Raw genomic sequence first — 22500 nt, forward strand, 5'->3', positions numbered from 1 at the left:
CTCTCATTACCCATCATCCTCCGCTCCCTCTGCTCGGTGACCTCATGTAAACACTTAGTCTCTCTCTGATCTCGGCTCTGTCGCGTCCGATCAGCGCTAACCGGAACGCCGCTGTCTTCACCTCCGGCAACAGAAACCTCCCAGAGAGAGAGAGAAGATAATATTTGAGTAAATCGAGGACTTCACGCTAAAATTGGTTTTACACCGCCAAACATTTTTTTTGGACGGTGTTGATGATGTTTTTGTGTGTTTGAGTCACTAATTTGTCTGGTCATGCTAATATGTAACGTGTATTCATGTTAGTGCGTCTGTGTTTTAAGAATATAGCGTGTATTTGTATGAATTTCTAACACTGATAAGTCTTTTTTATTGATTATGTATCGACTAATATGTTTGTCTGTCTTTGTATGCAACATTTTACAGTTGTTTAACGTGTTTTCATGCAAATGTGTTTGTCGTGGCTAACGCTAACCAGCTAACCTGAAAGTGTGTGTGTGTGTGTGTCTTTGTGTGTGTGTGGGTGTGTGTTGTAGTTTGCAGATGGAACCAGTTCAGCTATCATTAACCTTTCAGCCTCTCGTTCCAGCCTTCATGTAGGTAACAAACTCATCTTTTAACTCATCCCTCATTTTGTTCATTCATACTGAAACACTTGTTTTTAACCAAAGTGTCACACAGAACATCAAAATTCCACATTTCTCCTTTTTAAATCCTCTGTTACATCCCTCCATGCTACAAATCTTGCCTCCTGTCTTCCTCGCTCGTTCCTGTGTTCCACTTTATTCTCAATATTACCATTTTCATGTGTTAATATTAGTAAGAGGTTCTAGTTGATACTGGAAACAGATCTGTTCACATTGGCAACAAACAGTGTAGATTTCTTAAATCATTAATATAAACTCTGATTGTCTCCTCACCTGAGTAACATCACATTTAATACATTCATGTCACGGTTGACGGGTTTCATTACATCTGCTACAAAGGAAAGGTTTGGAAAAATGTACAACCTGAAATTCATCAGTCAAGATTTCAAAAGCACATATGATTATATTCTCAAAAACAGACCTATGTCGTGAGGAAAGGTCTTAAAGGAACACCAAGCTTTTGGCAGATTGGCCTATTGGTCAACTGACCTGTTAAGTGATGAGAGTCTGGTGCTTCATGCTAACACTTTAGCACACACTGTGTTGAGTGACAGTAGGCGACTAGCATTATCGTAAAAGTGAGAAACTGAAAACCTGTAGCAGCTCTTAAGCTACATCTTCAATCTTGCCAATCTCCCAGACAAAACTACCCGACTTACCCATGATATGTGGGTAAGTCGGGCAGTTTTGTCTGGGAGATTGGTAAAATTTATATAAAATATGTTTGTTGTTTCCATGGGAAGTGAATGTGGTGGTGATGGGAGGCTGTGTACCGCTAAAAATCATATGAATACATGGCTGCTCACCTGAAATAGTTCCAAAAATAAACCTGGTTACATCAGCCATATTGAGTTAATTATATTTTGTTTTCAAAATATATGAATCTACCTCTCTAACAACTTTTATTACTAAAAAGTCAGTCTTTTTACTTTGGATAATGCTAGCCTGCTATAGCTGAACATTGTGGATGCTAAAGTGTTAGCATGGAGCACCAGAGTGAAAGATCAACCAGGGACACATGGATGATTTTGGTATCTATGATGTCATTACTGAACGGGTAAGCTGACCAAATGATTAATCCACCCAAAAACATGGTCTATTCCTTTAAAATGACTCCTGACTTTAACAGTAATAATGTGCTTTACTTGCAAGGCAGAGATCACTTTGTCAGAGTAGGTGTCAGTTTTTTAAATAGTGGATATCTCTATTTTAGAATGAAACTCCTCTTATATTGATAAAGTTTAAGAAAGAAATTCACCCGGGACAGAAAGAAGAAACTTTTTTACTTCTGGATCCAGACTCATGAAGAATGCATTTAGCTGAAGGAGTCAGAGTGAAGTGCAGTGAGCTGTGCGGTTTGACTGGGAGCTGCAGGGGAAACCCGATCCCTCATTTGAATAAGAGACTGCTCTCCTCATTACATTCTTCCATTTTATTTATCCAAGCCAGGTCAATCGGTAGTCTCAGCTTGACCTGGACCAGACTGTGGACGCACAAATGCATGTACACACACACACACACATACAAAATGGTATATGCATCTAACACACACTCAGTAGAGCTCTCTCCCCTCCCCGCTAGACGGTAATTGGGGCTGATTTCTCTCTCTCTCTCCGAGCAAAAGATATTTGTTTTATTAAGGGTCAGATATTGAAACCAGTCAAATTAAAGGCTCGGGTTTTCTGTCTGGCCCGGGCCAAAGTCAACAGAGCTGCTATAGATCCTCTATACCACAACTAGAGACCGAGAGAGGGAGGGAGGGAGGGAGGGAGGGAGGGATGAGAAAGAGAGAGAGGAGGGAGGGAGAGACAGGGAAAGCAAGGGGGGAATTAAAGGGGAGAGAGAAGGAAAGAGAGGAAAAGAAAGAGCTAATATCTCATAGAAGCAGAAAACTCACTTCTCTCACATGCCATAAATCCCTTCTACTTCTACCCTCCTCCGGGTCGCAACCGAAAAAAAAAAAAAAAAATGGGTCACGGGGGCGTGGGGGGGGCTGATGAGTCCCAGATCACTGCCGTGTCTTCGGTCTTCAGCGGGCCGGCGTCCAGCGAGGCGGATCAGTGAGATTCAGTTTCCATGTTGGAAGAGTTTAAGAAGAGCCGGCTGTCAGGAGGCACAGACCCCCGCGTGGAGAGAGACGCGAGAGCTGACGTCTCTCCGGTAGAAAAGAGAACATTTTGTGTCACGTTTCATCTGCGGCGTCCGGCCTAGCATGACGATCAAACCGCGTCCTTCTAGACGCTATAGTTGGTGTTTGAAGTCACTTTTCATATGTAGTTTTTTCAATTTCTGGTATATTTTTGTATGAATTTGTGGCCCCTCAAAAATGTTTAGTGCGCTATGCCTCTGCCTACTGCAGTTAATTTGCACCAATAATGCTGCAGTGCATTGACATTGTGCATTTTTTTCCCATAAACCCTCCTGGCAGCTTCAGTGATGTCGATCTGCAGAAGAGTCAGAGAAACAAAGGGGAAACGTCTTCAAATTCTTGTATTTGTTTGGCACTTTTCTAAATACTCGAAGATGCTTTACATAGAAAACGAGATATACAAAAAAACACATAAACGACAATATAGTAGTAGTATTTAGTAGTAGTATTTTATTCAGTCATTACACACAATACAATAAGAATAAACAGTATATACACTATACAATCTAATATACAATAAGTAGCCTATAAACAGTCTAGACAGTATAAACAAGATCAACAATCTATGTATTAAATAGTGACTGAAAAGGCACAGGCAGAAGCAAAATGCTTATATATGCCTATCCTATATTCTTATCAATTTAAGCTACCCTCCAGAAATAAAAAAAAATAAAATAAAAAAATCATTCACACTTGTAACCCTCAAAAATAGCTTTATAAACCATTCTTTTGAAAACCAAAAGCGAGTTACACATTCTTAAATTTATATTAGCATTGTTCCATAATTTAACGCCAACAATAGAAATACATCTCCTTTTAATCCCTTTTTTTTTTTAGCTTTTTGTACGGTAAACTTACAAACATCTCTCAAATCATATTTGCACTCCTGCATTAAAAAACCTTTGTACACAGTCTGGGAGTAACAACATATCAATGAATAAGTTGGAGAATTTCTGGTCATAAAATGATACTGAGGCTGCAAACAGAATGTCAGAATAGCTAGCTTACTACAATTTTGGCGTAATTCTTTTCCTTGTTTTCCTACGCATCACTTCCTGACTTTTCCCGCCAAATTGGCTCACATGGTCAAAACCAGGAAGTTTCATTCAGCGCTGATAGGCGGATTTTCTCTTCTTCATCCCAAACACATTACTTACTTAGTTACTTAGTTACTTAAAGTAAGGTAATATTTTTCATTAAAATGTTACTTATTGGATCTTTAAAGTGTAATCTGCGAGATTTTTAAAAATTTAGTCTCAGCCTCACTGTGGTGTTTCTGCTCTGCTCTTCCCACAGATGTCAATCAAACAGTGTGGGCGGAGCTTAGATTCTCTGTTGCTGCAGTTTGAGTTTCTCTTTTCTTTGTCTGTTCAGCCATGGTGGCTATCACTGCTCATGTTAACTACCCAGTTCTTCTTCTACTGTTTATTACAAACAAACCAAGGAAACCAATGGAAAAGATTTCATCGACTGGATATAGGCTGGATCACTGTGGTGTTAGAGGAATCAGTGATAGAAAGTAGATGAGAATGTCACAGATTATTACTTTAAGTTGGGTTGACTGCCTCGAAACCAAAGTGGAAAGAATAACAAATACACACAATACAAGTTTTATTCCACATTCTTCCATCGTCCGCCCTGCTGAAGTGTCCTTGAGCAACACACTGAACCCCCCCCCCGCCAGCTGACCCTTGACCTCTGACCCCCAGAACAGACAGTTTTCCCCCTCCGTCTCTCCTGCTCTTCATGTAAATGTGTGTCTCTCTGGGCAGTGCCAGTCTGGTTTGGTTAGCCTGGCGTTCCCTGCAGGGTGTAATGATAGACTGCAAACCACACCGACACCCTGAGCCGACCGCTGTGTGTGTGTGTGTGTGTGTGTGTGTGTAGGTGTGTGTGTGTGTGTGTGTGCGATCGCCTGCCTGTGTGTGTATATCTGTGTACGTGTCGCGGTCTGGAAAGCTGCGCTGACGGCCTTAATCTGTCTGAATCAGGAGTCATGGACCAGCGAACACACCCTCTCACACACACACACACACACACACACACACACACACACACATAGGCAGACTCGTCCACACACACACACACACACTCACTTTCTGGCGCCCCTCTCATCAATGCCTGGCACCGGCTGCACACAGAGGGCACATTAACACACACCAGACACTTCACGCCTCAGAGACAGAGCGTGTGTGTGTGCGTGTGTGTGGGTGTGTGTGTGTGTGTGTGTGTGTGTGTGTGTGTGTTGGCCAGCCGCTTCATGTCCTAGTTATACGACACGTGCTGCCCTTTTCCATGCCATGCTGCCACTATGGAAAAATGAGGAATTCCATAGTTTTTCCCTCTCTCTGTGTGTGTGTGTGTGTGTGTGTGTGTGTGTGTGGGAGTCTTGAGTGTGTGTTTGTGTATGTGTGTGCGTTTGTTTGTGTGTGTGTGTGTGTGTGTGTGTCAAGAGTCTGTGGGAAGTAGGAGAAAGGGGATTCCACACCAATCCTGTGCCATAAGAGAACTTTTGTTCTACATTTATGCCTATACACACACACACACACACACACACACACACACACACACACACAAAGGAAAAAGTGGTGCATGCGTCATGAGTGTGTTTTAAGCTCTAGTGTTCCTCGGAGGGTTGAAGGTTGCAGGGCGGGGACAGGCCGACCCAAATGTGTGTGTGTGTGTGTGTGTGTGTGTGTGTGTGTGTGTGAAGGGGCAGGCTGGTAGTTTGATCTGTCCCCTGGTATTCTCCGTCTTTGTAGTCGTTGTTTCCTCGTTGCGTCAGGGGCAGTGGGATGTCGTCAACACACACACACACACACACACACACACACACACACACTAGTGTTTTCTATGAGAAAGTAGTCAAAAATCAGTGTTTAAATAATAAAAATATCTGCTCTACGTTGCCAATGTGAACTGACTTTTAGTAAATCTGACAGATGAAGCTGCTTCAAAAATGGATTTTTAACAAATCTTGATAACATCATGCATCAGGTTTCATTCAAACTTTATATATAAAACTATTTTGAAACATTCTTGTTTTATATACGTCCAAATCTGAGAAAGCCATCAGTCAATATTTCAAAAGCCTCAGAGATATTTCATCCTCCCAAACAGAACTACATTGTGAGCCACGGCCTCATGGTGACTCATAACTTTAATAGAAAGCCATTATGTGCTTTACTTGCATGCCAGCAGTGATTTTGTAATAGTAGGAGTTTTATTTTTTATAATTTTTCAAACGGTGGATATTTCATTTTGGAGTGAAACTCTTTCTATGTTATGACAACGTGTGTGAGGACAAAGAAACGTGTTGAAAAGAACTACACACCTTTTTAATGTGTTTCTGTGTGTGTGTGTGTGTGTGTGTGCATGGTATGTGTGTATTTGATAAACTACTACTTATTTATGTAAAAAAAAAAAAAAAAGTCTTAAATCTCTCTTATATTATGAAATTTAAACTTCATTTCTGTCTACTTTCTTTCACTGTTACGCGGCCACTAGATGTTACAGTGGGTAAGTTTCGGAGCTGTGTTTTCTAGGCTTTGGGAAAGTAATAGATTACAGATTACTGATTACTTTTTATATTTACAGATGGGTCACATCATGTAGTAATAATCAGTGTGAATTCTGTGTCATTCTGCTGATGTTGGACAGATATTCAACAGAGTTTGTGTGTTAAACATGAATATACAGTATATGGTGTTTAATACGGTAATACATTGTCTGTTATTAGTTTCCTGGATAAAAAAAGCATCTCCAAGAATTACTCTTTAGAAACTAGTTCTTTTCCCTGTTGATGCTGATTCATTTCTGACATTTTCTGCATGAATTTTGAATTGGATATGAAGCGTTAGAACAGTGATTCTCAACCTTTTTCATATCAAAGACCCCTAATCTAGTCCACATTAGAGCCACAGACCCCCCATTTGATGAGATTTTTTCTCTCTGACCCAAATCTGAGAATATTTTTATTGTTAGATATGATTTTGTCCAGAATCCCATGACTATCTGTATTGTAGGTAGAGAGATAACAGAGAAACTATGATCAAAACAGTCATTCTTCTACATTCTCTAATTGTGTTAACGTTTTGTAAATAAAATAATGGTGAAGTTTAACAACTCATCAATTAGCTGGGGACCCCCTGGGACCCCCTCAAGGACCCCTGGTGGTCCCCGGACCCCACGTTGAGAACCACTGGTTTAGGAGAATAACTCACCAAAGACTATACTTTTACATTTTAGCTGATCCTCTTATCCAGAGTGACAATGTACAATGAGCACAACAGTAGAAAAATCACAAAATCTCCACCATTACAAGCAGCCAATAGTAAAGGAGATCAAGGGTCAAAGCCACAGTGTCCAGACAAGTTCAAGTTCAGTCACACAGAAACATAAAAACACACACAACACCAACAAATAAGAAGCGTGAAAGCTGGACATTTCAATATGGTATGTATTGAAAATCACCTTCATACACCTGTATGAAGGTGAAATATAATTCAGTCCAGGCATGAACCAGCCTGCTGCTCAAGGAAGGAGTTTTATGTTTTCCCCCCCAGTCTCCACTTGTTTAATAGGAGATATAACAAGTGGAAATAGATGATAGATAGAAATAAACATGACTTGATATGGTGTTTGATGCAATGTTACATAGTCTATTATTAGTTTACTGGGGAAAAAAAAACATCTCCAATAATTCCGCTTTAAAAATTAGTCAATTTTCCCGTTAATTTCTGACATTTTCTGCATTAGTTTTGAATTGGATATGAAGCATTGTTTAGAATAATAACTCACCAAAGACTATAAGTTTACATTTTAGCTGATGCTCTTATCCAGAGTGACTTACAATCAGCATAACAGTAGAGAAATCACAAAATTTCCACCATTACAAGCAATGTTGACAATAAGGAGGTCAAGGGTCAAAGCCACAGTTCCCAGACAAGCTCAAGTTCAATTTATTTTTCCCCATAGGGAGTGTAGCATGGATTTGCACACACAATAAAAACACACACAATACCAACAAATAAGAAAAACTGGACATTTCAGTATGACATGTATTGTAAAACTCCTTTCATTTTAACAGTTAATACACCTGTGTATACATTAAATATAATTCAGTCCAGGCATGAACCAGCCTGCTGCTGTCTGTGTGGCAAGGGAGGGAGTTATATGTCCCCCCCCCCCCCCCCCCCGTCTCTAACGGGGATATAACAAATGGAAAACACAATAAATGTGGCAAATATTTCTCCTCCTGCAGAATATTTACGTAAAATAGAGAGGCGACGGCATGGGGAAAAAAGAGGGGGATCGTTTTCATTTTTCAGTCCTCCTTTTTTTTTTATTTTTTTTTTTTTTCTCGGTTCCTCTGATGTCCGTGTTGATTTCGTCCGCCCTTCGCCTGGTCCCATCTCAGCTGCAGACAATGTTTGCCCGTTTCCATTGCCTCAGAACGCCCGTATACCATATGACCTTAACGCCGCTGTGGGCCACCAGAGGCAATTTTTACTTGTGTTGACGTGAGTTGGCGGACTCCGTGTTTGCTATGCGATCATTGGAAAAAAAAAATCATGAAAAAAAACGCGGCTGTTTCTGACCCCCGGGGGCTCCGCGCTGCTCTGCAAAAACCGGCAGTAAAATGCAGTGCTTTGCGTGTGCTTTAAAGGTCAAAGGTCACACTTCAAATCATAACCCCACTAAAAGGATATACAGTCCGCTTGCAGTAGCTTTTGGCGGGATAGGAGATGAACTTTGAAGTCATTTTTCCGTTTCACTTTGCTTTGCGGTGGCAGTATGCATGAAAAAAAAAATGAAAAAAACATGGAGTCTCTCAGCTTTGCGGTTTGTTTCAAAGCCATTTTATCCTTTGCAAACATCAAGAAAACAACATAAATGTGGAATTTAAAAGAGGAAAAAAAAGACAGATAAATGACCTTTGCCCTGTTTGCGTATGAGCTAACAAAATGTGGAGTAAAATTGTACTTATACACGTTTTAAATACACAAATACATTTAAAAGCACAAGATTATGGCTCATGACACAAGTGATGTCCTGGCTTTTTTGGGCTGCAAATATAAATGAATCAAAACCCAAGAAATTCAAATGTATGAAAAGTCAATTTTTTTGGCCTCGGCCTTAATGTTTCTTTTTAAGCTTTATAGCCCCGTTTAGATCCAGCATCTCTTTATCGAGGACCAAGAAAGCAGCATCAGGAAAAACATAAAACATAAACAAAAAGTTTCAGCCTGACCTTTGACCTCTGATGATGTGTGACCAACAGGAGGAAGAGTTCATGGACTGGTGGAGTAAGTTCTACGCCTCGACCGGGGAGAGGAACAAGTGCGGCACCTACCTGGAGAAAGGCTTCGACACACTGCAGGTACCAGGGAGTGTGTGTGTGTGTGTGTGTGTGTTGGTGAGGGAAAAGTGAGAGATGAAGGGAAGAAGAAGGTGAGAGAGAAGAAAGAAAGAAAAAGAAAGAGGGAAAAAGGAGAGAAGGAGAAAACAGAAAAACAGAGAAATAACCCACGAAATCAACCCTTTTCTCCTCTTTTTTCAAGATAAACTGCAGGTATGAGGAAGTGTGTGTGTGAGGAAAAAGTGAGAGAAGAAGGGAAAAGGAGAGAGAGGAGAAAAGAAAGAAATAGAAAGAGGTACAGGAAAAACGGAGGGAGAAAACAGAAACAACCAACAAAATGTTTTCAATCTTTTTTCAAGATAACTGCAGGTACAAGGAAGTGTGTGTGTGTGTGTGTGTGTGTGTGTACATTCGGGCATAACGTGTGTATGTTTTGGTGAGGAAAAAGTGAGAGAAGGGAAGAGGAGAGAGAGGAGAAAAAAAGAAATAGAAAGAGGTACAGGAAAAATAGAGGGAGAAAACAGAGAAAAAACAGAGAAACAACCAACAAAATCTTTTCAATCTTTTTTCAAGATAACTGCAGGTACGAGGAAGTGTGTGTGTGTGTGTGTGTGTGTGCGTGTATATACATTCAGGTATAATGCATGTGTGTGTATATGTGTTGGTGAGGAAAAAGTGAGAGAAGAAGGGAAGAGGAGAGAGTAAAACGGAGGGAGAAAACAGAGAAAAAAACAACAAAATCAACCCATTTCTCCTCTTTTTTTTTTTACACAAAAACTTCACCGTTCGAATTGCAGATTGGCCCTTTCGCCAGCATCCCTCCATCCCTCCATCCTCCTCCATCCCTCCGTCCTCCTCCTCTCTTCTCTCGCCCTGTCCGTCGGCCAACATCGTGACGCGGTGACTCATCCGCGGCGGATTCGCGTCGCGGGAACGCCACGGGGGGATAGACACAGGGAAAGGCCGCGATCCGATGTTTTTTCGCTAGGAACACCGGAGTGACGCAATGACCTCGCCCTCCTCACTCCCCCCCCCCCCCCCATCCCCCATCCCACCCACCCTCATCCAACCCTTATCCCGCTTCCCATCGGTCTCCTGTTTTGTCTGATGCTCAAAATGAGAAACGAGCGATCACGTCAGCTTTCGGCAATGTCTGTCTTTAGCTTTCGTTTTTTTTATTTATTTATTTATTTTTTTAAACTACTGCAGTTCATCCACCTTCACCCTTAAAAATAAAGGTTCAAGCTCTTCACAGTGATGCCATAGACCAATGATTCTCAACCTTTTTCATATCAAGAACCCCTAATTTAGTCCACATTAAAGCCACGGACCCCCATTTGATGAGATTTTGTCTCTCGGATCCAAATCTGAGAATATTTTTATTGTTAGATATAATTTGATCCAGAATCCCATGACTGTCTGTATTGTAGGTAGAGAGATAACAGAGAAACTATGATCAAAACAGTCATTCTTCTACATTCTCTAATTGTGTTAACTTCTTGTAAATGAAATAATGCTGAAGTTTAACAATTCATCAATTTTCTGGGGACCCTCTGAAACCCCCCTCAAGGACCCCTGGTGGTCCCCGGGCCCCACGTTGAGAACCACTGCCCTAGAAGAGCCTTTTTACGTTCTTTACTCCCAGAAAAACTAGTTCTTGACATGGTTCTTTTCTTGCTGCTTTAAGGTTCTTTGGGATACTGAACGCAACTCAATGTGAGCTGGTTTGGATAAAAGCTTAAAGGTTAAATGTGTAATATTTCTGATTTTCTGAATATTTTCTGAATATATTCCTTTATATCGGACAATTCAGTCTAGATTTGTCATCAACAGAAATGAGGGCCAAGTCAGTAAATATCAGCAGAGGTTCCTGAATGGTAGAGAGTGAAACAAAGTGAACTGGGAAGGCTGATGTTTTTGTTTTTGTTTGAAAGCCCTCCTACCAAACCAAAGTCTATTAAAAAAATCTGGCTTTTTTTCTTTGCCTCGCTAATCGGCAAAAACACACATCGGAAAATATAATTTGAGACTTTATTACTAATCGGTAATGTGTTCTGGTCAATTCGGCATGTATATAATCCTACTTTTATTTTATTTTATTTTATTCATTCTGTTACATCATCACACGGCCATCTTGGTAGGAAAATAAGAGACAATTGTAATCAAATGACAAACACAGCCAATGAGCTGTGTGTATTGTAAAGCGCCATATTGCTAGGGAATGCAAGTGACATCATGGGAATCCTATGACTAGGTAAAAGGTTCAGTCTCCTATGACATCACTGTGAAGAAGCTCTTTCGGTTCTAAGTTGAGCCTTTATTCTTTAGGGAGTTCCCACAAGCCCACGCATCACCCACGCCCCCCCCCCTCACCCTTACCCCGGTTCTCCTGACCCAAACCCCCGACCCAAACCTCCGGGGAAAAGTGGCATCTCGTCTCGCACGTCAGTCTTCTCGTTTGATGCCCAAACAAATAACTAATCATGTCAGAATTTGATCTTGGTCTTTCGGAGCCGTTCCTTTCCATTCCCTTTTCTCTCCCTTAAGAAAGCCTTTGGTGAGATTTTCCTGCAAGTCATTTTTGATTTTTGATTTCCTCAGTATCACAAAAACGCTTTTACAGTCGCTTGACGCAGAAAGGTTTTTTGGTTGATAAAGAAATTAGCGGATAAATAGCGTTGGAAAAGCATTTGTCGAATAAATAATGATGTAGTCTTGGCGTAATCGGCAGACGAATGGTTCAATCCCACTGAAAAACAGTCGGAAATTAGCTTTGGACTTCCTGAAATGCTGTCTGTCCACCCAGAAATGTCTCACACACTGTCTCCATCTTGGTTGTGTGACCATTAGTTGGCGTGTTAAAAGAATGCCAAGTGTATGTCTTTGGATGCGGATGAAAGCGTGAAATACGGCCAACATTAGCAGACACTAAAGAACAATAACAGTTTGCCCAGGAACTATCAGTTTTTCTTGTGGGTGTGTTTTTTTCCCCCCGACGCTCAGGAAGCCTATTAATTCGTTTCACCCCAGCCGATGGAAACACATCTAAGTCCCATTTTATGTTTTTTGCGACATTTCAAAAGTTTACTTAAAATTCACTTGACAGTTGGATGGAAACCAGTGAAATGACCAATAAGCCGCTGGTTCCAGCCTCGCTTTGCCTCAGTTTCACCCTTCTCCCCGCTCCTCTCCTCCAACTAGTCTGCGCCGACGCCTCCTTTTTTTTCTCCTCATCCCCCCTCCGCTCCTCTCCTCTCCTCTCCTCTCCTCTCCTGTTCCTTTCTTTCCTTTGACAAGCTGTTTGGTCAGATTTGCTACTGTCACCGTGAAGTGAGCCACTGTTTCCAACCTTTCCAACCTTGCTTTTAGCCCCAGCCCTCTCCTTTACCTTCCTCTCACCCCATGCTCACTCCTCTCCTCCTCCTTTTTCTATCGCCTCCTTCCCCCTCTCCTTCCTGCTCTGTTCCCTCCACCCTTTTCACAAAGTGTTTGGTCAGGTTAGCTACTGTCAACTGAGGCGGTGTTTCCAGCCTCAGTTTGCCCTGGCAAACTCTCTCTTCCACCCCGCTCCTCGTCTCCTCACCTCTCCTCTCCACCTCCTCTGTGCTGTCACCTCCTTTTCTGTCCCCTTTCTGTTTCTGTTTCCATCTCCTCCCTCCTCTTCAGAGACTTTGCAGTTGCATCACAAATCTAGCAGTCAGGGCTGGCGCCACTGTGAAAGTCCACTGGAGAATTGGCTGTGCGAAACGGCTAAATATATGACAACCAGGCTAGAAACAGAGAGCTAGCTGATGCAGCTTGTTGTGGTGTGGCTGTAGATCCATTCAGTAACGTTCTCAGTAAAAGTGAATAGTGTGATAAGGTGGATTTGTTTCCAAATGTAGGTTACTGTGACACAGTAAACTGTCTTAAGCCCTAGTCTCTACTCCAAAACATGAAGAGTTGTAGCTTGAGAAGAGTCAGCTCAGTTAACCTGAACAAACTGTTAGCTAGCTAACAAGCCAACAAACACACTGATGTTAATGTTAGCATACTAACGCTAAATGCTGCTAGATACTAACCCTAACCCTAGTGTGCTAATCAGATGTGCTAACTACAAGACTGATGGTGACCAGATACTACCCACTGAGCAATTTTACGTTGATTAGACGTTTAAAACACGTCTAAATGGCCATAGCCGTTTAGGCTAAATTAAGTTTAAATGGGGTTGAAAAGTGAAAGTTTATTAGATGTCTATACATAGACAATATTATCCTGGACTATATGAGAGCTACGCGTAGACGCAATGTTGAAATTACTTCTTGTGCTCAGATAATCTTGTAGGCTAGTCTACAGGACTTCTCTGGTGCATATTTTTGGTATTTACAGATGTTTATTCATTGTAATAATGTATTTACTGTACTGCTTGGTCTAAAATAGGTCTATACATAGCCGTAATGATCCTGGGCTGTATGAGAGCTAAAGCATAGACGCGACATTGAAATCACGTCTTTTGCTCAGTGGGTATTGTTAGCTAGCTAACAAGCACAACAAAAAATGAGTCAGCTGGATCAGTGAAGAAATGACCAGTTCCCAGTCAAAAACAGCACAGAAATGAACCAGGTCTATTCAATTCTGTTGAATTGTTAGCCAGCAGGTTAATACAGCAGTGTTTAACAAGCAACTGCTAAGGCTAGCTTCCGCTAGCTCTAGTGTTCAAATTTACAAGAAGACAATGATTGTTAGCTAAACAAAATTGTAAAATTGTAGGTATAGTTAGCTAGCTAACAAGCTGACATTATCTAAACAAAAAACGATTCATCAGCAGTTCATTGAATTCTGTTGAGACCGCTACGATGTACAGAAACACAATCAACTGTTCATAGCCATTGTTACCCAACAGCTGAATACCTCCAATATGGCCGCCAGGGTGGGTACGTTACATCACCTGAAAGCCCTCTATTGTTTCCAGTCTTTCCCTTGCCTCAACTCTCTATTTCACATCTCTTCACCTCGTTTGTACCTCCACCTTTTCAAACCCCTCTCTCTCCTCTCTCTTTTGCCTTCAGTAAAGTGAGACACTATTTCCACCCTTGGCTCACCCCTCTCCCCTCTCACCCCTCTCACCCCTCTCCCCCCACCCCCTCACCTCTCTTCTCTCCTCCACCGTCTCCACGCTGCCTTCCCCCCTTTTCGATCCCCTTCTTTCCCTCTCCTCCCTCCTTTCTCCCTAGATAGTGGGTTTGGTACTGTCACAGTCAAGTGAGTCGCTGTTTCCACCCTTGTTATGCCTCGGTTCACCTCTCTCCTTCCTCCTCCTCCCTCTCTCCTTCCCCCTTTCACCTTCTCCCCACCTCTCCCTTGGTAGTGGGCTTGGTACAGTAGGATTGGGACTGTAGTATTGCAGTGAGCCAGTGTTTCCAGACTTATCATTTGCTTGCATCACCCTCTCTCCTTCAACTCCTCTCGCTTTTCTACTCCCTCCTCTAACCCTCCGCACCTCTCTTCCCACCCCCCCACTCCCCTAACCTCACCTTTACTACACAACCCCAGTGTATTTAGAGAAGTAATCGCCCTTCTTACTTTCTTCACGCTCACAAAATACCCAAACTATCCTCATTTCAAGGAGTACACCAACTTTTTGGCAAATAAGCTATGAATTTTAAGGTTAAAATAGGTACAAAGGATATGAATAACAAGGTAATAAAGGATATAAATAAAGATAAAATGAATACAACAGGCCTATTAAAGATGGAGAATTGCAATAATGCTAATATATGATGCCAATGCTATGTGGGTCCAGTATGTGTTTACTTTTGGGTATACATGTTAACGCATCATCTCAAAAGGGATTCTTCAAAATGAATAAATTCTGGGATGCAACCAATGGTGTCTAAACACCCTAAAAAGCTCAAATCTCAATTTTAATCTATGCCTACTAGAACTGTACACGAACCTTAAAGATACACCATTTTCCAGTAAGTCCGATTTATGGTATGGACATTTAGCTAGCAAGCTGAAAAGGTAATTTTCATTTCATTGTGACTCGGTGGGGACGGGACGCTCTTCTCTGAGTTTAGACTGAGAAGACGGGGGAACTTTTACATAAAAATCTTAAACCCAGTGCAGCTGTAAACATTCACTCACAACATGCATTCGGGCAGCGTGGCATATAGTAAGGCTGCAGCTGCAGAGGAGGTATGGTGAGTGTCGAGTTGTCTGTATGTCCACACACAAACACACACACACACACACACACACACACACACACACACACGCCCGTCGCTGCTTTGTCTAACCCTCTCCCCTCTCCCTTGGTAGTGGGTTTGGTGCTCCACTACTGAAATGAACCGCTGTTTCCAAACCTCTCTTTCGTTTACATCATCCTCCTCGTCAGTCCTCTCTCTCTCTCTCTCTCTTTCTGTCTCTCACCCCCATCCTCACCTCTTTTTCCCATCTAATCTCCGTGCCGTCTCCACCTCTACTGTCTCCTCTCTCTCTCTCTCACCGCTCTCCACCCAAATCTCAGCGTTTACCCATCATCCCCCTCATCTCCCCTCTCTCCTCCTTTAGCAGCCTCTTCTCTTTGCCGCTTGTTTCTTAAAAACTGAGAAGCTACCTTAGAGGGAGTGTGACTCGTTGCCATCAGGGTCTTGTTGCCATTAGGGTCTTGTTGCCATCAGGGTCTTGTTGCCATCAGAGTCTTGTTGCCATCAGGGACTTGTTGCCATCAGAGTCTTGTTGCCATCAGGGACTTGTTGCCATCAGGGTCTTGGTGCCATCAGAGTCTTGTTGCCATCAGGGACTTGTTGCCATCAGGGTCTTGTTGCCATCAGAGTCTTGTTGCCATCAGGGACTTGTTGCCATCAGGGACTTGTTGCCATCAGAGTCTTGTTGCCATCAGGGTCTTGTTGCCATCAGGGTCTTGTTGCCATCAGGGACTTGTTGCAATCAGAGTCTTGTTGCCATCAGGGACTTGTTGCCATCAGGGTCTTGTTGCCATTAGGGTCTTGTTGCCATCAGGGTATGTTGCCATTAGGGAGTTGTTGCCATCAGGGTTTTGTTGCCATCAGGGTCTTGTTGCCATTAGGGTCTTGTTGCCATCAGGGTATGTTGCCATTAGGGAGTTGTTGCCATCAGGGTTTTGTTGCCATCAGGGTCTTGTCAGGGTTGATCGGGACCATCAGCATCTCGTTGCCACCACTATCATGTTGCCATCAGCGTCTCATTGCCATCACCATCACGTTGCCATCAGCGTTGCGTTGTTGTGTTGCTCTAACAGCTACACACAAAGCGCTCCAACTCCACAGCTTTCTGACTATCCATTGCCTTCATTTCATCTGCTTTATGTCCTTTATGTAATATTGCTTTAATGCATTCAATGTTAATTAACATAATCTGGGCCACAGGCTATTTAACACTTAGCTAGTTAGTTATATTTGTTATATTTGTTATTTGCTGTTATTTTGAAAATGTAACAGCTCTGGTTTGAGCAGAAATTAAGTCTAACCCTCTTTTCCTCTTTTTTCATATAGCCCATCTCCCCCATTTATAACCTCCCCCTCTTTTTTCCCTCATAATAACCCTTCTTCTTCCCATTTTTTTCCTTATAACTCTTTTTTCTGTTTTCGCTTCATAAACCCTTCCACCCCCCCTCCCACCTCCTCCCACCTCCTCCTCCTCCCCTCTCTCCCCCTTGACTCCAGGTATACGGTATAGGTTTTCTAGAAAAGTCACTTGGTGAGCTACTGTTTCCATTTTTGTTTTTTTTTGTTTTTTTTGTGCCCTGGCAAACCTTCCTCCTCTTCAACTCTATCGCTTGCCCTCCTCCCCCTGCCCCCCCCATCCACCCCCATCCCTCCCCCACCCCTTGATAGTTCTGTAGGTTTGGTAGTCTGATGTTAAAGTGAACCACTGTTTCCAGCCCTGCTTTTGCCCCCGTCTCGCTTTCTGAGAGTGTCGGCCTTTCAGCGACTCGCCACAAAGCTGTCACTCCTCCATGATGAGTCCGGAGAGAGAGAGAGAGGGAGAGAGAGAGAGAGAGAGAGAGAGGGAAAGAGACAGGGAGAGGGAGAGAGAGAGTGAGGGAAAGAGACAGGGAGAGAGAAAGAGAGAAGGGGGAAAGAATGAGGGAATGCCAGACAATTAGGGTTTAAAGCAAGTGTGTGTGTGTGTGTGTGTGTGTCTGTGTGTGTGTGAGTGTGTGTGTGTGTGTCCGTGTCTTTATGTGCCTGCGAACCCGAGCCAGTGTATCCGCGTGTGTGTGTGTCACCGATGTAAACAAACATTGCTAATGAAAACAAATGAATCTTTTTGTGCTTTTGACACATAGGCGTCCCTGCCCAGACACACACACACGCGCACACACACACACACACACACACACACACACACACACACACACACACACACACTGTCTCCTGCCAGCATCCCTACAGTGTGAGCGTAATATAGTGTTGAGTAGCTTTTGGCTCCACATTTAATCCAATACCAGTGGAATTACACTGGCCAATACTCAGCTATGATGCCATATAGAATAGTGTGTGTGTGTGTGTGTGTGTGTTATATTGGCAACCTGATAAAGGGTGTTAAAAATAAAGATGTCTCTGACGCAAATACCACTGAGTGTGTGTGTGTGTGTGTGTGTGTGTGTGTGTGTGTGTGTGTGTTCTGCCCCAGAGAAAGATTAAATCTGCGACTCGGTGCCATTCTCATAAACACCGTGTTGTTGTTAAAATGAATCATCAGCCAAATACACCAATTACCATGACACACACACACACACACACACACACACACACACACACACACACACACACACACACACACACACACACACACACACACACACACACACACCAGTGGAAACTCACTTGCATGTTGTGTATAATCATATATTCGTTTTCTTTCCTCTCTTCTATTCCTCTCCTCCTCTCTCTCTCTTCTTATTCCTCTCTGGCTTCCTTCCCTCTTCTCTCTCTCGTTTCCTTCCCTCTCTCTCTCGTTTCCTTCTCTCCTTTCTCGTTTCCTTCTCTCCTCTCTTGTCCTTCCCTCCTCTCTCTCGCTTCCTACTCTCCTTTCTCGTCCCTCCCTCCTTTCTCTCGTTTCCTTCTATCCTTTCTCATCCGTTCCTCCTCTCTCTCTTGTTTCCTTCTCTCCTTTCTCGTTTCCTTCTCTCCTCTCTCGTCCTTCCCTCCTCTCTCTCGTTTCCTTCTCTCCTTTCTCATCCTTCCCTCCTCTCTCTCGTTTCTTTCTCTCCTTTCTCATCTTTCCCTCCTGTCTCTCGTTTCCTTCCCTCCTCTCTCGTTTCCTTCTCTCCTTTCTCACCCTTCCCTCCTGCCTCTCGTTTCCTTCCCTCTTCTCTCGTTTCCTTCTCTCCTTTCTCGCCCTTCCCTCCTCTCTCTCTCGTTTCCTTCTCTCCTCTCTCACCCCTTCTCTCCTCTCCTCTTCCTCTCCTCCTCTCTCCTCCTCCTCTCTCCCTCTCTCCTCTCCTGCCCTACTCCTCTCTCCCTCTCTCCTCTCCTCCCCTCCTCCTCTCTTCTGTCTCCCTCTCTCCTCTCCCCTTTCTCATCTTTCCCTCCTGTCTCTCGTTTCCTTCCCTCCTCTGTTTTGTCTTCTTTTCTTTTCTCATCCTTCCCTCCTCTCTCTCTCGTTTCCTCCTCTCCCTCTCCTCCTCCTCTCTCCCACTCTCCTCTCCTCCCCTCCTCCTCTCCTCTCCCCTCCTCTCTCCTCCTCCTCTCTCCCCCTACTCCTCTCTTCTCTCCTTCTCTCTTCTCCCCTCCTCCTCCTCTCTCCTCTCCCCCTCCCTCTCCTGCCCCCCCCCCCCCCCCCCCCTCTCCTCTGTCCTCCCCCTCTCCTCCTCTCCTCCTCTCTTCAGGTGTATGACAGGGAGTTGGAGAAGGTTGAAGGTTTCTCTGCTCTGTCAGATTTCTGTCAGACGTTTAAACTTTACAGAGGGAAAACTCAGGATGAAGGAGAGGATCCTTCAGTGGTGGGAGAGTTCAAGGTAAAAAAAACTAAAACTCTACTCTATTCTATTCTGTTCTAACCTGCTTGGTTCTGTTGTGTTCTTCTGTTCTGCTCCATTGTGCCTCTATTTTGTTGCATTCTATTCTCTTCTCTTCTGTTTTATTCTGTTCTGTTGTGTTCTACTGTATTGGTTTCCGCTTTGTTTTATTATTTTGTGCTCTACTGTATTCTGTTGTGCTTCATTCTGTTCTATTGTATTATATTCTGTTGTATTTTGAGCTATTCTATTATGTTCTGCTCATTTCGGGTGATTTCAGTTCAGTTCGGTTCAATTCAATTAATTGGAATTCCAACCCATTTGAATTCAATTCACGACAGTTCACTTGAATCCCAATAAATCCCAGTCATCTAACTCTACCCCCCCCCCCCCCCCATCAGGGGATGTTTAAGATCTACCCGCTGCCGGACGACCCCTCCTCCCCTCCTCCCCCCAGGCAGTTCAGGCAGATGCCGCCCAACGGCATCGAGGAGTGTCTGGTCCGAGTCTACGTCATCCAGGCCAGCGGACTGCAGCCCAAAGACACCAACGGGAAGGTAGGGGGGTGTGTGTGTGTGTGTGTGTGTGTGTGTGTAGAAGGGAGTGGAGGGATGGCGGGATAGAGGAAGAACGGATATCTGGTCAAAGTCTACATAATAAAATTCAATCAACTGTAACCCAACGGTGCAAACGGAAATAAATTTGTTTCTGCACTTTATTTTGTAATTAATCAAAATTTTCCAATTAACAGAAGCCAGTCTGAACTCTGTCCTCTCTCCTAGTAGAATCACATGGAAAAGATCACAGCTGACAACGTTCTCTGTTCTAAAGAGAAACTCAGGAACTTTTACTCTGAGGACATTTTAAATCAGACACTTTTTACTTTTACTGATGTGGATTTCTACACCAGTACTTTGACTTCTACTGAACAATACTAACAATACTTACTGTCATAAATTTAGACTTTGGAACAGTCAAAAGCGTCAATGAATGAATGAATGAATGTGTGACTCTCCTGGCGTGTCACTGTGTGTTTTCAGTGTGATCCCTATGTGAAGATCAGCTTGGGGAAGAAGACCATCAACGACCACGACCACTACATCCCCTGTACTCTGGAGCCGGTGTTCGGAAAGTACGGACTGTCCCTTTAAACTGTCTGTCTGTCTGTCTGTCTGTCTGTCTCCATCTCTGTCTGTCTGTCTGTCTGTCTGTCTGTCTGTCTGTCTGTCTGTCTCCATCTCTCTCTGTCTGTCTGTCTGTCTGTCTCCATCTCTGTCTGTCTGTCTGTCTCTCTCTCTCTGTCTGTCTCTCTGTCTGTCTGTCTCTCTGTCTTCATCTCTCTCTCTCTGTCTGTCTGTCTGTCTGTCTGTCTGTCTGTCTCCATCTCTGTCTGTCTGTCTGTCTCTCTCTCTCTCTGTCTGTCTCTCTGTCTTCATCTCTCTCTCTCTCTCTGTCTGTCTGTCTGTCTGTCTCCATCTCCGTCTATCTGTCTTTCTGTCTGTCTCTCTCTCTCTGTCTGTCTCTCTGTCTGTCTGTCTCTCTGTCTTCATCTCTCTCTCTGTCTGTCTGTCTGTCTGTCTGTCTGTCTCCATCTCTCTCTGTCTGTCTGTCTGTCTGTCTGTCTGTCTCCATCTCTGTCTGTCTGTCTTTCTGTCTGTCTCTCTCTCTCTGTCTGTCTCTGTCTGTCTGTCTCTCTGTCTTCATCTCTCTCTCTCTCTCTCTCTGTCTGTCTGTCTGTCTCTCTGTCTCCATCTCTGTCTGTCTGTCTGTCTGTCTGTCTGTCTCTCTGTCTCCATCTCTGTCTGTCTGTCTGTCTGTCTCTATCTGTCTTTATCATTATATTAGTTTCATTTTCTTGAGTGGAGAAGAAGTTGTTGAGCTAAGGGTGTTTACATTTACATTCAATTACATTAATTCACCCCTTAATTCATGCAAAATCCCCTTAAAATGAGTTAAAGGAGTGATTAGTGGAGGAAACCCCCTTAAATGCCCCTGCTTACTTTCTAATGTAATGAAAAAATTATTTTACATGACACAAAAAGTTTAGGGGCAAACTAAACTTTCCATCTCCTGTAAAATAAAGGAACTTTTTCTAGAGACTTGGTATGTGGGAGGAATCAATACTTTGCAAAAAAAAATATGACATTTTAAGTCCAGTGGATTTAGTTTTTATCTATATATCTATAGTATTTTTTGGACATGTGTCTCTGAGTGTGTTTCCACAGCAGCAGGGGTCGCTGCACTCACACTGATCACACTGACAGGACAGAGAGGAGAGCAGAGGCTCAGATCACTGCAGACAGACTGGAGTCACTGGCTGGAGGCCCAGACTCAGAATACAGACTGCAGACTCTGGTTCAGCTGATTATGGGTGAACTGGGAAATACAGTGCAGACCAGTGAACAAACCAGTCCAATTAAAACTCATTTACAGGGGAAGACGTCACATCTCATCTCATCACATCACATCTGTGTCACAGTAACCTAACGGAATTGTATCCAAGTCCGGACACTCGGTCACTCGCGTAATTTCCGGGTTTTTAGACTGAGTTCCCAACCGAAAGCTAAGTGACGTAAATTCATACACATTTCAGAAGCTAGGTATCAAATTCCATAAATATCTATACACATTTAAGCATATAAAACACTAAGTTAGGAACTTAGTCACGAACAAGAAGCGGGAAGCCTTAAATCCCACTTTGGGCGACAGTTACTTCATGTAGAGAATCTGTATCGGCTGATAAATGGAAAAATAAGAGCTTTGAGTACAGAGCCTGCACTTCTTACAAGTATCTGTAACACTGTGAAGGTACAGGAAGGGTTAATAAAGGGTTAATATTGAGTATATGAATACATCGACACGGACGAAAGTTAAGTGTCCGGAATTAGATACGAATTTTGAATCTGAAAAATAGGTGCGTACGGATTTACACTTTGTTTGCGTACAACCAGTTCTGCGATTGACCTCCATGATGGAGCCAGACGTGGTTTGTAGGAGATTTGTGATGCAACTGCGACTCATTGTGATGAAAAAGACGTGAGGTCATGCTTTGTGTCGGGCGGCATTTCAAACTTGTAGCAGAGGGGATCGCTACAAGAAGCTACCATGGTTTCTACAGTGAATGACACTTTGTGAACAACCTGCATCAATCTGTATTGATTGTTTAGTAGCTGGTTAAGTACTTAAGTAACTATCAGTCCACTCTGGTCAAAGTCTACATAATACAATTTAATCAACTGTAACCCAAAGGTGCAAACGGAAAGAAATGGATGGATGGATAGATAAAGAAAAACTATTTTTAGTTGTATAGCTACGTTTCTACAGTAAATCTGTCAATCTTTATTCATTGATTAGTAGCTGC

General features: G+C 43.0%; 1 protein-coding gene across 1 annotated transcript in view; it reads left to right on the plus strand.

The window, feature by feature from the left end:
* Positions 1–9082: 9082 nt before the first annotated feature.
* Positions 9083–22500, plus strand: part of LOC139666098 (dysferlin-like) — a 13891-nt gene continuing 473 nt past the window's right edge. Inside the window, exons 1-4 of the mRNA XM_071545205.1 lie at positions 9083–9175; positions 19011–19139; positions 19541–19696; positions 20180–20271. Coding sequence (XP_071401306.1) covers positions 9089–9175; positions 19011–19139; positions 19541–19696; positions 20180–20271 — 464 coding nt within the window. The 5' untranslated portion in view covers positions 9083–9088. The remainder of the gene's footprint in view (positions 9176–19010; positions 19140–19540; positions 19697–20179; positions 20272–22500) is intronic.

The sequence above is a fragment of the Centroberyx affinis genome, unplaced genomic scaffold, assembly GCF_046629955.1.
Source record: "Centroberyx affinis isolate AG114_WGS23_722 - 3 ecotype Tasmania unplaced genomic scaffold, CSIRO-AGI_Caff_v1 ptg004803l_1, whole genome shotgun sequence".
Taxonomy (NCBI): Eukaryota; Metazoa; Chordata; class Actinopteri; order Beryciformes; family Berycidae; genus Centroberyx; species Centroberyx affinis.